The sequence below is a fragment of the Bubalus kerabau genome, chromosome 13 (assembly GCF_029407905.1).
Source record: "Bubalus kerabau isolate K-KA32 ecotype Philippines breed swamp buffalo chromosome 13, PCC_UOA_SB_1v2, whole genome shotgun sequence".
Lineage (NCBI taxonomy): Eukaryota > Metazoa > Chordata > Mammalia > Artiodactyla > Bovidae > Bubalus > Bubalus kerabau.
The window spans coordinates 66,501,355-66,515,640 of NC_073636.1; the positions used below are offsets into that span (position 1 = coordinate 66,501,355).

The 14,286-nt window shown below is 40.6% G+C and overlaps 1 protein-coding gene across 3 annotated transcripts in view; it reads right to left on the reverse strand.

Moving 5' to 3' along the window:
- Window positions 1-14,286, reverse strand: part of SAMHD1 (SAM and HD domain containing deoxynucleoside triphosphate triphosphohydrolase 1) — a 66,482-nt gene that overhangs the window by 14,392 nt on the left and 37,804 nt on the right. For all 3 annotated transcript variants that reach the window (XM_055544981.1, XM_055544980.1, XM_055544982.1), the window contains exons 12-15: window positions 11,336-11,472; window positions 10,455-10,550; window positions 2,973-3,077; window positions 2,299-2,436 (exon numbers count right to left, since the gene is read on the reverse strand). In XM_055544981.1, coding sequence (XP_055400956.1) covers window positions 2,299-2,436; window positions 2,973-3,077; window positions 10,455-10,550; window positions 11,336-11,472 — 476 coding nt within the window. The remainder of the gene's footprint in view (window positions 1-2,298; window positions 2,437-2,972; window positions 3,078-10,454; window positions 10,551-11,335; window positions 11,473-14,286) is intronic.

Consider the following 14,286-nt stretch of genomic DNA (forward strand, 5'->3'; position numbering starts at 1 on the left):
TCCCCAACTAGAGCGAGACCCTCGGGAACTGTCTCAGGTACTGTTCCAAGCCTGGTCCCGGACACAGGACCTGGGGGAACACTCATTCCCTGAAAGAATGTATCTGGATTTAGGGTCCAACCTGAGTAGCTGAACTTAAGTAGCCTCTTCTCTCTCTGTTTCCAGTCTCTCCACGTGCCAGTCTATCTGTCGCTAGAGTCTTCCTTTCTCATCGGGGTTTAGTCTCCTTAGAAGCTATAGTTCTTAAGATGGACACACTTCCTATATTCCCACAGGTCTAGCTAGAGATAAAAGCCCAGAAGTAAATAATAACTACAGCAGGGACTTCCCTGGTGGTACAATGGACAAGAATTTGCTTGCCAATACAGGGGACATGGGTTCAATCCCTGGACCAGGCTGGAAGATCCCACATGCCACAGAGCAACTAAACCCATGCACCACAACTACTGAGCCCGTGCATCACAACTCCTGGAGCCTGGGCACCTAGAGCCTGCACTCCACAACAGAAGCCACTGCAATGAGAAGCCTGTGCACTGCAATGAAGAGTAGCCTCTGCTCACTGCAACTAGAGAAAGCCTATGCACAGTGATGAAGGCCCAGTGCAGCCAAAAATAAATCAATAAAATTAAATTTAAAAATACATAAATAATAAAAAAAAACATAAATAAAATTGTTAAAAGAAAATAATTATAGCAGCATGGTAAGTCTTGAATACTCTCGGCAATTCCCTCCCCACGGTGCATAAGAATAACTCTTTCTTAGCTGATTATCAGTGCTTCTCCACAATCAACCCAATTCTTTCTGTTTCCCCTGTCACCTCAACAAGACTTTTCTCCTCCAGTCAAACCAGTCTCTTCATAGCTCCCAAACACACCCGACTTGTTCCAGTTTCATTTTTGTGTAGCTCTCATTTCTCTCTGCTACTCATCCAAACACAATCCAGCTTTTGGATCTAGAAGAATCCTCCCTCCTACCTGACAGCTCTCTCAACCCTGAATACTAAAAGACTTCCCTGTGTCCCTCCCTCTGGCATTTGACAAAGATCTGATATACTGGGCTACTCTTTCACATCTAGCCTTTCATTTTTGTTTCCTTCAGTATCCAATGCTTGGGGGTTAAAGCAGGCAGGGTGCTGTGACAGACAGTACTAGACCAGGAAGCAGAACGCTGCTTCTGACCTACCTACCAATCATTTGTTCAATCAACAACTATCACTGTTCTCTGTGCCAGGCATCCACCACGTGCAGGTCAATAAAGGACCATTTCAACAACATTCTCTATAGGATTGGCAACTAGTGAATTTAAATAGGTTACAAGTTTGGGAATGCTGAGTTTACTCAGCATTGGGAAAGTGATTTTACTAATAAAGTGAGCAGGAATTAACCAGGTTTAGGTAGGAAACAAAAGAATTACAGGCAGAAGAAACAGCTCTGAGGCACAAAGGACAGAAACTTGTCTGCTAGTTTTACTAACACTGAAGTCACTGGTGGTCTTAGTGAGAGTAGATTTAATACAGGCCGAGACCTTGGAGATATTGCAATACATGCAAAGTACAATAAAATGACTGGCAAAACTACCAGGGTGTAAAACAGACAGCTAGTGGGAAGCTGCTGTACCACACAGGGAGTTAAGCTCTGTGCTGTGTGATGACTGAGGCGGGTGCGATAGGGGTGAGTGGCAGGGAGGCTCTAGAGACGGGATTTATGTTTACGTAGAGCTGATTCACGTTGTTGTACAGCAGAAACTAACACAGCGTTGTGAAGCAATTATACTCCAATTTTAAAAATAATTAAATCAAAAGATTAAAAGGGCAGCGTAATGTGGAAAAACTTTTTTCCCCCAAATCAAGTCAAATGACTATTATTTTCTTTTTGTTTTATATTGGAGTACAGTTGATTAACAGTGTTCTCTCAGTTTCAGGTGTATGGCAAAGGGATTCAGTTATACATAAATATGTATCTATTCATTTTCAAATTCCTTTCCCATTTAAGTTGTTACATACTACTGAGCAGAGTTCCCTGTGCTATACAGAAGGTCCTAGGTCTTTGCTGGTTATCCATCTCAAATATGGCAGTGTGTTCATGTCAACCCCAAACTCCCTAACTATTCCTGTCCGCCCCCATCCTTCACCCATGGTAACCGTAAGTTCGTTCTCTAAGTTTATGAGTCTGTTTCTGTCTTATAAGTAAGTTCATCAAACGACTATCATTTAAATGAGAACTTTTCAGAAGGAAGTAAAGATTGCTTGTGGCTTTTACTTAAAATTTCTGTGATGCATGTGAATAATAAGTCACCCACCTGTGGCTTGGTAAAGTCATTGATTAAGCACCAATGGACGAAATGCTGTTGTGCAGCAAACAGAGTCTTTTCATCTGTCTTCTTACAGTAAACTCGAATCAGCTGCTCAGCAAATCTCTCTGGCAAAAACTGAGAAACCTTTTTAAAGAAGGAAAGATTTCACTGTCACCCTGAATTCACACGCTGAAGAGAGATCAGCTGTTCCTAAGCTCCGTGCTCGATGTGGTATTAAACACACCATGTTGTCTTGGTACTTTATACCAATGATAATCCAAAGAAAAGAATTCAGGGTAACTGTCATACTGCAAGATGTCCCATAATTTTATGTCCATCAATAAAAGATGAAAGGTTTGTATGATATATGAAGACTACAGACTCTCTCACAGAAGATATATAAATAAGCACATTTAACTTAGATGACTTCAACCATATGATATTCCTGTCCCACCAGACTTATAAATTACCTTCTAAACCAAAAAAACGAGCTTTCTTCAAGTTCAGCAAACAGGAAAAACTGGCTGTTAAGATGGTCTAGTCTATGAAAATCATATATACTTTAAAGATATGTTTCTGTTTCTTTTTTTAAAACTGTATACATTGACTTCAGAGCCTAACCTGCATGTAAAATGCAACTTTACTACAAAGATTTGCCAAATGCCACTTTAAGTAGTTACCTGGTTTCTAGTAATCATGACTGCCTTGCTGAGGTCACTCTTACAATAGAAGCGAACATGATCAATAGGATTCTTGTCTTCCATCCCATAATCCATGTTGATAACCTTAATACAAGCAATAAGTGAGCGATCATGTACATAACAGCAATGAGAATTAAATTCAGGATTGTGAGGGTATCACAAAAAATGAAGCTGCGCTCTCTGGAGAAGTAGGAGCCCTGCTGGAGTGGCTCATAGTGGAATGAAAGGAGTTCTGGTGCATGACCCATAGGGATTTGAAATCTGGGTGGAGTAAGGAGAGATATTTTGTGCTTTCAACGTAAGTAGGGTGTAAAGTCAATATCCACTATGTGACAGACACGTGCCAGGCACTGTTGTGCAGAGATACAAGGACGTTTGATAAAATCCCAGCCCCTACAGACCACATGGCCTAGACTAAGGTAGAACAAATAATTATAAAAGTAATTACTGGGAATTCCCTTGTGGTACAGTGGTTAGGACTTGGTGGTCTCACTTCTAGGGGCCTGGGTTTGATCCCTGGTCAGAAGACTAAGATCCTGCAAGCTGTATGGTGGTGTGGCTAAAAAATTTTAAAAAAAAAAAAAAAAAAAAAAGCTACCAAGGAAAAGCAAATGGTGCTGTGAAACTTTGTGACCTGAGAACCTAGTAGTCTGGGGCTCCTAGGCAATGAACCCACTCCAGTACTCTTGCCTGGAAAATCCCATGGATGGAGGAGGCTAGTGGGCTGCGGTCCATGGGGTTGCTACAAGTCAGGAACGACTGGGTGACTTCACTTTCACTTTTCACTTTCATGCACTGGAGAAGGAAATGGCAACCCACTCCAGTGTTCTTGCCTGGAGAATCCCAGGGACGGGGGAGCCTGGTGGGCTTCCGTCTATGGGGTTGCAGAGTCGGACATGACTGAAGCAACTTAGCAGCAGCAGGCAATGACTAGAAATATCCTCCTGGGGAAAGTGATTTTACTAATAAAGTGAGCAGAAATTAACCAGGCTTAGGTAGGAAAGAAAAGAATTCTAGGCAGAAGAAACAGCTCTGAGGCACAAAGGACAGAAACTTGTCTGCTAGTTTTAGTAACACTGAAGTCACTAGTGGTCTTAGTGAGTAGTTTTAATACAGGCCTAGACCTTGGAGATATTGCAATACATGCCAAGCACAATATGATGACTGGCAATAAAACGAGTAGAGCTGTATAGTGACAGTGACAGAAAAGCAGTTTAGAAGTAGAGGAAAATGGACTTCCCTGATGGTCCAGTGGTTATGTCTCTGTGCTTCCATTGCAGGGGAAAAGGTTTGGTCCCAGGTGGGGGAAGTAAGATCCCGCATGCCACATGGCATGGCTTAAAACAAACAACAATAAAACAAAAAAGAAGTCGAGAAATAAAAGACAGACAACAACTCTTAGAAGTTTGGTTGTTAAGAGAGGCAAGAGGGGAGACTATGGAGTGGGCCATGGTACCCAGGAAAGGTAAGGGGACAAACTGGAAGAAAGGAAGGAGACAATAAACAGAAGTTCCCAATGAGCTAGGAACAAGAAAGTAAGGAAGAAAGGGGTTTGTGTACAGAGATGGGATGCTTAAATTAGTGAATTTTAGAGGAAGGGCCTTTTTCAATGTCAATAAGGTTCAGAGTGCATAATCTGCTGAGTGTGCTGGTTGAGGTGGAGGGGATAAAGTCATTGAGGTTGAGGATACGGAGATCAGAGCTGGTGTCGTGGGACTATGAAGCCTCTAAAGATGATGGCAGGAACTGGAGTGAGTGGAGGGCTCTATACCATACCAAAATATTCAACCAAGAGGACAGGAGCTGGTTTAAGGATGGCAGTCTCAGAGGAACGGGGATCCTACATGGGGTCTGGAGATGGTAGTAGGGAACAAGAGGACTGATGACCAAGATCTCTTGACCCTGAGGAATGTGCTTTTCCTTAAAGAGCTGCAGGGGAATAAGCTTCTCAGGGGACAGCAGGCTGCATGCAACAAAGGCAAAGAGATAGTGAAGAGGCTGAAGATACAGGTGCATTAATTATGGAATGGAAATTCCTAAGGGCTTCATGGATAAGTTCAGGACAAGGGAAGAAACTGGAAGTGAAATAACAGGAAGAAATAGAGTAATGTGGCGAGGATAGTGCAAAAAAAAAAAAAAGAACAGATGATAAGAGGGGCTTTTCCTGTGAGTGGTGACAGAAGAAAACCAGTATATGAGCTTTGGTGGCAATGCTTCCAGTGAGAAGTGTGGACATCTGAGATTCAGCTGTGGGCCAGAGGTGAGCCCAGCATCTGCAGTACATGGCTGGCCCTCCCATTCTGTGTGGTCCACTGGCTCTGAGAGCTGCATCCCTTTGACGTGAGGGAGAGCTGCTCAGCCCTCCCCATGATCCCGGGGCTGGTGCTGTCACAGGCCCCCGTGCACTGCCATGTGCGAGAGCCCTGATGCAGCCTTGACATGTTTACCCATCACGATGAGGCATGAATACTAATCAAATTTTCAACCATTTTACAAGTACTCCTAGCTCTTAGGTATTTATTTCCTTGGCTTTAGAATTGGAATAAAAGGTAATCCTCATTTTCTCTACAATGTACTGTAAATTCCTCCTTTAAGCAGATTTATTGAAACAGTTATTCTTCCAGAGGGCAATGTTGGAGACCCCATTCTTAAGGGCTCTCGGGCTCAGTAGGTATGGCTTGTGGGCTCTAAAGTGTGGACTCAGTAGTTGTGGTGCTTGGGCTTAGTTGCCCTGTGGCATGTGGACTCTTCCTAGAGCAGAGATCGAGCCAGTGTCCCCTTGGCAGGGAAATTCTTAACCACTGGAGCACCTAGGAAGTCCCAGAGACCCCATTTTTAACCAAGGACTCAAGAGTAAAAAGTAGCTACAGACCAACAACTACATATTTTTAATTATACCTAGCAAATTATGTTTTACAGCCCATTAATCATAAAATTACTACTCGCAGTCTTAAAAGGAGTCACGCATGGTAAAATGGACCACATAAATATATCACACTGTAAAACTAAAACTGGAATGCAAACACACGATAAGACATGTAGTTAGCAATTTTACTTGCTTTCTCAGAATATAGAAGGGCTTTACCCATCTTAAAATGGATAGTTATTTTTTCTGATTATGAAACTCTTATACCACACTCACTATAATAAAAAGTCACCTGCAATTCTACCACCCAGGTAGAAACAATGTTAATATATCCAGGATTTTTCAGTGTGTTCACTGTATACACACGTGTATATAAATTTAAAGGTGCAAAAATAAAATAATTCTGTATGTACTTTTTTCACTTATTATAAACATCTTTCCATGTTAAAAACAACTTTTAATGCTTGCATTATTCCACTGACATATACACTTTCCCTCAAATTTCACACTATAATAATGCCAGAATAAATATATTTGTGTTTTGGTGCAAAACTGATTATCTCCTTAGGACAAACCTCCAGACTGAAATTGCCAGGTCAGTTAAAATTGACCCAAGTTTGACCTCTTGTGTCAATTTACACTTCCATTATCACATATCTTTTATTATCACAAAATCTTAAAAAAAATTTTTTCATCTTATATATCTGAGAATCAAAACCTCATTGCATCAATTTGCCTACAGGCTAATAAGAAAGTTAAACTTCTTTTCATGCCTACTGGCCAAGTGTATGTCATCTTCTATGCATGAGGCCACCGGGACGGAGATGCACTGGGAAGTGGGGGACCACTAGAGCAATGCTCGGCACTGAGGGCAAGGACAGACATGTGCAAGCCCAGGGGTAACATTCCGGAGAGGGAAGCCTTTCAGAGCCTCAGGAAGTCAGGATGCGAGATCCCTTTATTCTGATGGAACTTCATCTAATCAAACAGGAACCTGCAGCCGATCTGCAAATCTAAGGCACTTGAACACTCAGCCAAGGAAATAGAAAGAGGGTTCAAGGGCAAAGAATGGTTATAGAAAGATTGCCCTTCACTCAAAAATGCATCAGCAAGAAGATAAGAATTGAGAGGCTTATGGAAAAAGTACACAGGGAAGACTGTCCTGAGATTTCAGGAGTAGAACTCTGAAAAGAATTTCTTACGAGAGAACAGAAGAAAACACTAGAAAGTCATTTGGCATTCTCATAGGATATAAGAAGACACTACATTCTCTACGAAAATAGGAGTCAAAAATCTTAACTTTTTCCTTTATGTGTGTGTGCTATTAAAAAATTATTGGCATGTATTACTTTATACCTTGGCCTAGTGGTTCGCCCTACTTTCTTCAATTTAAGTCTGAATTTTGCAATAAGGAGTTCATGATCTGAGCCACAGTCAGCTCCTGATTTTTGCTGATTGTATAGAGCTTCTCCATCTTCGGCTGCAAAGAAAATAATCAATCTGATCTGGGTATTGACCATCTGGTGATGTTCATGTGTAGAGTTGTCTCTTGTGTTGTTGGTAGAGGGTGTTTGCTATGACCAGTGTGTTCTCTTGGCAAAACTCTGTTAGCCTTTGCCCTGCTTCATTTTGTACTCTGAAACCAAACTTGCCTACTACCCTAGGTATCTTCCTATTTTTGCATTCCAGTCTCCTATGATGAAAAGGACATCTTCTCTTAGTGTTAGTTCTAGAAAGTCTTGTAAATCTTCATAGAACTGTTCAACTTCAGCTTCTTTGGCATTAGTGGTTGGGGCATAGACTTGGATTACTGTAAAATTGAATGGTTTGCCTTGGAAAGAAACAGAGATCATTCTGTCCGTTTTGAGATTGCATCCAAGAACTGCTTTTCAGACTCTTTTGTTGACAATGAGGACTACTCCATTTCTTCTAAGGGATTCTTGCCCACAGTAGTAGATATAATGGTCCTCTGAATTAAATTGGTCCATTCCTGTCCATTTTAGTTCACTGATTCCTAAAATATCAGTGTTCACTCTTGTCATCTCCTGTTTGACCACCTCCAATTTACTTTGATTCATGGTCCTAACATTCCAGGTTCCTATGCAAGAATACACAGAAGAACTGTACAAAAGAGATCTTCACGACTCAGATAATCACGATGGTGTGATCACTGACCTAGAGCCAGACATCCTGGAATGTGAAGTCAAGTGGGCCTTAGAAAGCATCACTACGAACAAAGCTAGTGGAGGTGATAGAATTCCAGTTGAGCTATTCCAAATCCTGAAAGATGATGCTGTGAAAGTGCTGCACTCAATATGCCAGCAAATCTGGAAAACTCAGTAGTGGCCACAGGACTGGAAAAGGTCAGTTTTCATTCCAATCCCTAAGAAAGGCAATGCCAAAGAATGTTCAACCTACCGCACAATTGCACTCATCTCACATGCTACCAAAGTAATGCTCAAAATTCTTCAAGCCAGGCATCAACAATACATGAACCGTGAACTTTCAGTTGTTCAAGCTGGTTTTCGAAATGGCAGAGGAACCAGAGATCAAGTTGCCAACATCCGCTGGATCATCGAAAAAGCAAGAGAGTTCCAGAAAAACATGTATTTCTGCTTTATTGACTACACCAAAGCCTTTGACTGTGTGGATCACAATAAACTGGAAAATTCTGAAAGAGATGGCAATACCAGACCACCTGATCTGCCTCTTGAGAAACCTATATGCAGGTCAGGAAGCAACAGTTAGAACTGGACATGGAACAGACTGGTTCCAAATAGGAAAAGGAGTACGTCAAGGTTGTATATTGTCACCCTGCTTATTTAACTTATATGCAGAGTACATCATGAGAAACGCTGGACTGGAAGAAACACAAGCTGGAATCAAGATTGCCAGGAGAAATATCAATAACCTCAGATATGCAGATGACACCACCCTTATGACAGAAAGTGAAGAGGAACTAAAAAGCCTCTTGATGAAAGTGAAAGTGGAGAGTGAAAAAGTTGGCTTAAAGCTCAACATTCAGAAAATGAAGATCATGGCATCCGGTCCCATCACTTCATGGGAAATAGATGGGCAAACAGTGGAAACAGTGTCAGACTTTATTTTTCTGGGCTCCAAAATCACTGCAGATGGTGACTGCAGCCATGAAATTAAAAGACGCTTACTCCTTGGAAGGAAAGTTATGACCAACCTAGATAGCATATTCAAAACAGACACATTACTTTGCCAACAAAGGTTCGTCTAGTCAAGGCTATGGTTTTTCCTGTGGTCATGTATGGATGTGAGAGTTGGACTGTGAAGAAAGCTGAGCGCCGGAGAATTGATGCTTTTGAACTGTGGTGTTGGAGAAGACTCTTCAGAGTCCCTTGGACTGCAAGGAGATCCAACCACTCCATTCTGAAGGAGATCAACCCCGGGATTTCTTTGGAGGGAATGATGCTAAAGCTGAAACTCCAGTACTTTGGCGACCTCATGCGAAGAATTGACTCATTGGAAAAGACTCTGATGCTGGGAGGGATTGCGGGCAAGAGAAGGGGACGACAGAGGATGAGATGGCTGGATGGCATCACGGACTCGATGGATGTGAGTCTCAGTGAACTCTGGGAGTTGGTGATGGACAGGGAGGCCTGGCGTGCTGCGATTCATGGGGTTGCAAAGAGTCGGACACAACTGAGCGATTGATCTGATCTGATGCAATATTGTTCTTTACAGCATTGGACTTTACTTTCACCATCAGACACACCATAACTGAGCATTGTTTCCACTTTGACTAAGCCTCTTATTCCTTCTGAAGCTATATCTCTGCTCTTCTCCAGTAGCATATTGGGCACCTACCAACCTGGGGAGTTCATTTTTCAGTGTCATATGTTTTTGCCTTTTCATACTGTTCATACAGTTCTCAAGGCAAGAATGCTGAAGTGGTTTGCCATTCCCTTCTCCAGTGGACCCCCTGATGTGAAGAGCCCACTCATTAGAAAAGGCCCTGATGCTGGGAAAGATTGAAGGCAGGAGGAGGGGATAACAGAAGACAAGATGGTTGGACTGCATCACGGACTCAACGGACATTGAGTTTGAGCAAGCTCTGGGAGATAGTGCAGGACAGGGAAGCCTGGCATGGTACAGTCCATGGAGTCACGACTGAGCAACTGAACAACAACAACAATTACTTTTTTGATCAAGAAAACATTCAAAAATCACCTTATACAATGCTCTATTAATAATATGACCACAATTACATAAAAATATTGACAATATTGACATAAAAATATGTCAAAGAAAATTTTGTTCATTGTTGTTTAGTCCCTCAGTTGTGCCCGACTCTTTTGCGCCCCCATGGACTGTTAACCCAGCCTGCCAGGCTCCTCTGTCCATGGAATTTCCCAGGCAAGAATATTGGAGTTGGCTGCCATTTTAAAAATCTGCCTAATGTTAGTTTTTTCTGTGATATCATAGGTGATTCTCTTCTATCCATCTTTTTTTCTATATTTTCCAGATTTTCTAGTGAACATGTACTACTGTTATAACAGGGGTGGTAGTGATGCTTTACCTGAAATAAATTCTTTGCTTAGCATGTTATTGAGCTAACTACTTACATCCACTATCAAATCTTCAGCCTTCAGTTCAGCTTCTAGCTCTACATCACTGGGTTTAGCACTGGCGACCGCATTCGGAAGGTGTTCATAGTTTTCCTGGAAAAGACAAGGCTCCTCATGTTAGAACTCCAGTTCTTCATTCTACAGTGTTTGTGCCACCAAGAGGGTTCTTCTCTAAAAATGGCACTTTACCAAGACACGTAGATAGAGATTTCCCTAACAAATATATACCCATGCCACCTTTTAATCAAATCACAATTGTGTGATTTTCATAACGGAATTTCACATTGAAAAAAATGAGGCATTAACCTATTACTAAAACAACAAAAAGTAAAGTGTGACCTAAGGCAGTATTGTGAGGCAGGGTGTGGTTATCAGCATAGCTTGTGTTACAGGCTTTTTGACAAAGATAAGACCCTTCAACAAGCAGGAGAGAGAACTAATGACTGAACTAAGGAAGGCAGGCAAGCACTGTCTGGGACAAAGTGATAAACCATGAAAGAAGCAAGTAGTTGAAAAGCAGGTCCTTAGAGTCTCAAAGAAGCTCATGCAGAGGCCTTATTTTGAGGCCCCTTTTCCATTATATTCATTTTCTGGTCTTTGGATCTAGGTAAAATTTGAGGCCCCCTCTCACTTCCGAGTTGAGAAAGTAAAAGTTTGAAGTAAATGAGACTTGACTTTGAATCCTAGCTCACTAAGTGTGCTTCTGTAGGCAAGTTATTTAATCTCTCCCAAGCTTCAGTTTGTCTGTAAGATAGGTCTCAAGAGATTGATGTGAAGATTAAATGAGAACAAATTAATTATAAAGGGCTTAGAATACAGCTGCGGTATTGTGATGGGTGTGGTTTCCTCTTGTGGGGACAGAGGACCTTTCAACTTACCTTTTTAATTCTTTGTATCATGGGCTGAGTCTCACCCACAAACTTGTATAGATTACGGGATTCAATTTTCTTTAAAATCGTTCGTGCATCATTCAGATTGGGATCAGTGGAGTATAAGATCTCCAGAAAAATGTTATCTGCCAATTTGATGAAATTTCAGTTATATTAAAATGAAAAAAACAAAAACAAAAAAACCCCAAGATTTAAAGAGACTCATACATTGCTGTACTTCTGAAATTATTTCGAGCAGAAGTTTACATATGTAGATACACTATGATTATAAAGATGTGAAAAAACTTTTGTAAAAAGTGCTGCAATCAGTGTCTTGGATTTGTTTCCGGATAACCTAATGAGTGGTAAAGGGGAGAGATGAGATAAGACTGCACTGGAGATGATGACTTGAGACTGAGTTTGGGGGTACAAAAGGGTATATTAGTTTATTGCTTTTTTAAAAAAAAAAGAGAATGAAACTTAAGGAATTACAAAATTATGTCTGAGATCTGCTTCAAAATGGCCCAGGGTCTGATGGGGTGAAGGGATGAAATAAAACTGCTATGCTAATTATTGCAACTAACTCATGAAACTAAGTGATGTAAATCTCCTTAATAAAAAGTTTTTAAGGGAGTTCCCTGAAGGTACAGTAGTTAGGACTCAGTACTTTCATTGCTGGGGCTTGGGTTTGATCCCTGGTAAAGGAACTAAGATCCTGCAAAGAAAGGCACACTCAAAAAAAAGAAAAAGCTTTTAAAGGTTTCATTCCATGATGATAGAAGGTAGCTTAATTTCCTTCTTCCTTTTTCTTCAAACTTTTTATTTCAGAAATTTCAAAATAAAATACCCTTCACCAAAATTTATCAACTGTTTTGTTTCGACACATGCAAACACTCTCTGTATGTGTGCACATATAAATTTTTGAGGAAACATTTGAAAATTATAGATAGCAAGACTCTTGACTCCTAAATATTTCAGCATATACCTCCCAAGAACAAGAACATTCTCTAACTGAATCACAATCATGTCAAGAAATGTAACACTGATATAAAGATACCTGACATAAAATCTGTACTTGAATTTGTTTAATTGTTGCAATAATGCAATTTCAAATTTTTGTTGCTGGATAGAGATACCAATCAAAGATTACGGATGACATTAGTTGTCATGTTTTCTAGGCTCCTCCCATCTAGAACTAGTTAATTCCAACTTCTTTCATGATGTTGACAATTTAGAAAAGTTCACGCAGTCATTGTGTAAAATGTCCAGACTGTGAACTTGTTTGCTGTTTCTTTACCACTAGATTCAAGGAAAACACTGTTATGAAGAACATTATACAAGTGTTATAACATCTAAGAGCACCACATGAGCTTGGCTCAGTGCACCACATCATGTGTCACATAATGGACTTTGTTAACAAGTTCCAAAAGTTGGTTAGGGCAATAATCCTCAGGTTTTTCTCTGTTATAAGTGAATCTTTCTGCAAGGTGATATTTTCAGAGGCTCTGATTATCCCAGTAAGTTTTCAACCAATGGTTTAGCATTCATTCATTATCCTTGATTGAATCAACCATTGCATTTTGCAAAGTGAATTTTATTAAAATGCCCTTTCTTGGCAAAATATTAGCTGCCTATGTCATTCATGTATATGTATGTTCTTCCCTCTTAATCCATGGTTAACAGATTCCTTACCCTCTCAGTAATGTTTTTAAAAAACATATTTTAAAAGCATGTTCATTTTATTCATTTTTCACCGTGCTGGGTCTTTCTTGCTGTGCACGAGCTTTCTATAGCTGTGGTGCTCATGCTTCTCCTGTGGTGGCTTCTCTTGTTGCAGAGCAAGGGCTCTAGTGCCCATGGGCTTCAATAGTTGTGGCGCATGGACTTAGTTGCCCCATAGCATGGAGAATCCTGCCGGACCAGGTATTGAACCCATGGCCCCTACATTGGCAGGAGGATTCTTAACCACTGGACCACCAGGGAAGTCTGGTTTTCATTATTTCTTTACATATTATATTCAGTTTGAAAAACAAAACAATTTTAATATAATAAGAGCACACTTTTCTAATCCATGCTTTAATCTACCCTATTCCCAGCTAAATTAGGGAAATGCTTTCCCCCATGACAGAATCTCACTTCTTGAAGGCCTATCTAATCTCTGAGGTTCATCTCAAAAAGTGCCTAATTATGAAACCTTCCCCAGTGCATCCAAATCAGAATTGTAATTTCTTCTTCCCTTGAACCCCAAAGAACTTGACTGATACTCTTCTTATGCCTTTCATCTTATTCTACCAGGTACAGGTTTTGGGGTGGACTGACGTTTTCATTGGCCGAGTGGGCAGAAGAGGGATTAAAGGGTCACAGGATACATATATGTTTAAAAGAAAATGCTCAACTTTTTGCAAGTGGCTGTACCATCTGCATTCCCACTGGCCATGTATGAGAGTTCTATTTGTTCCACATACATGTTTTCAGAAAACAGTCATGTACAAAAGTAAAGGGAAACTGCTTGTTTATTAAACTGAACGATTAAAGTGTTTACTAAAAGAGTGTAAACAACATTCAACTTGGGAGTCAGAAGACTTGATTTGAGCTCAGGTTTGCCATTTATTAGGATAAGTTGCTTTCTTTCATTTGGCCTTAGTTTCCTCATCAGAGGAGTTTTAAGCAGATGATCTCTAAGGTTCTTTTGAATTTAACATTCTAAGGCCCCAATTTAATTAAGGGATTTGGGGGTAAGGTCTTGAAAGGGAAGGGAAGGAAAGGGTAAGGTCCACCTATTGCTTAGGAATATTGCAGAATAAAGACCAAGGTAAGAAAATGACTACCTAAGACAGTGGTCATAACATTTGCAATGCTTATGATAGTTGCATCCAGATAAGCTGAAACATCCATCAGAAATAGGAATTTAGGAAGCAGAGAGAACAGATAAACAAACAGTGGCATATTCATACAAGAGA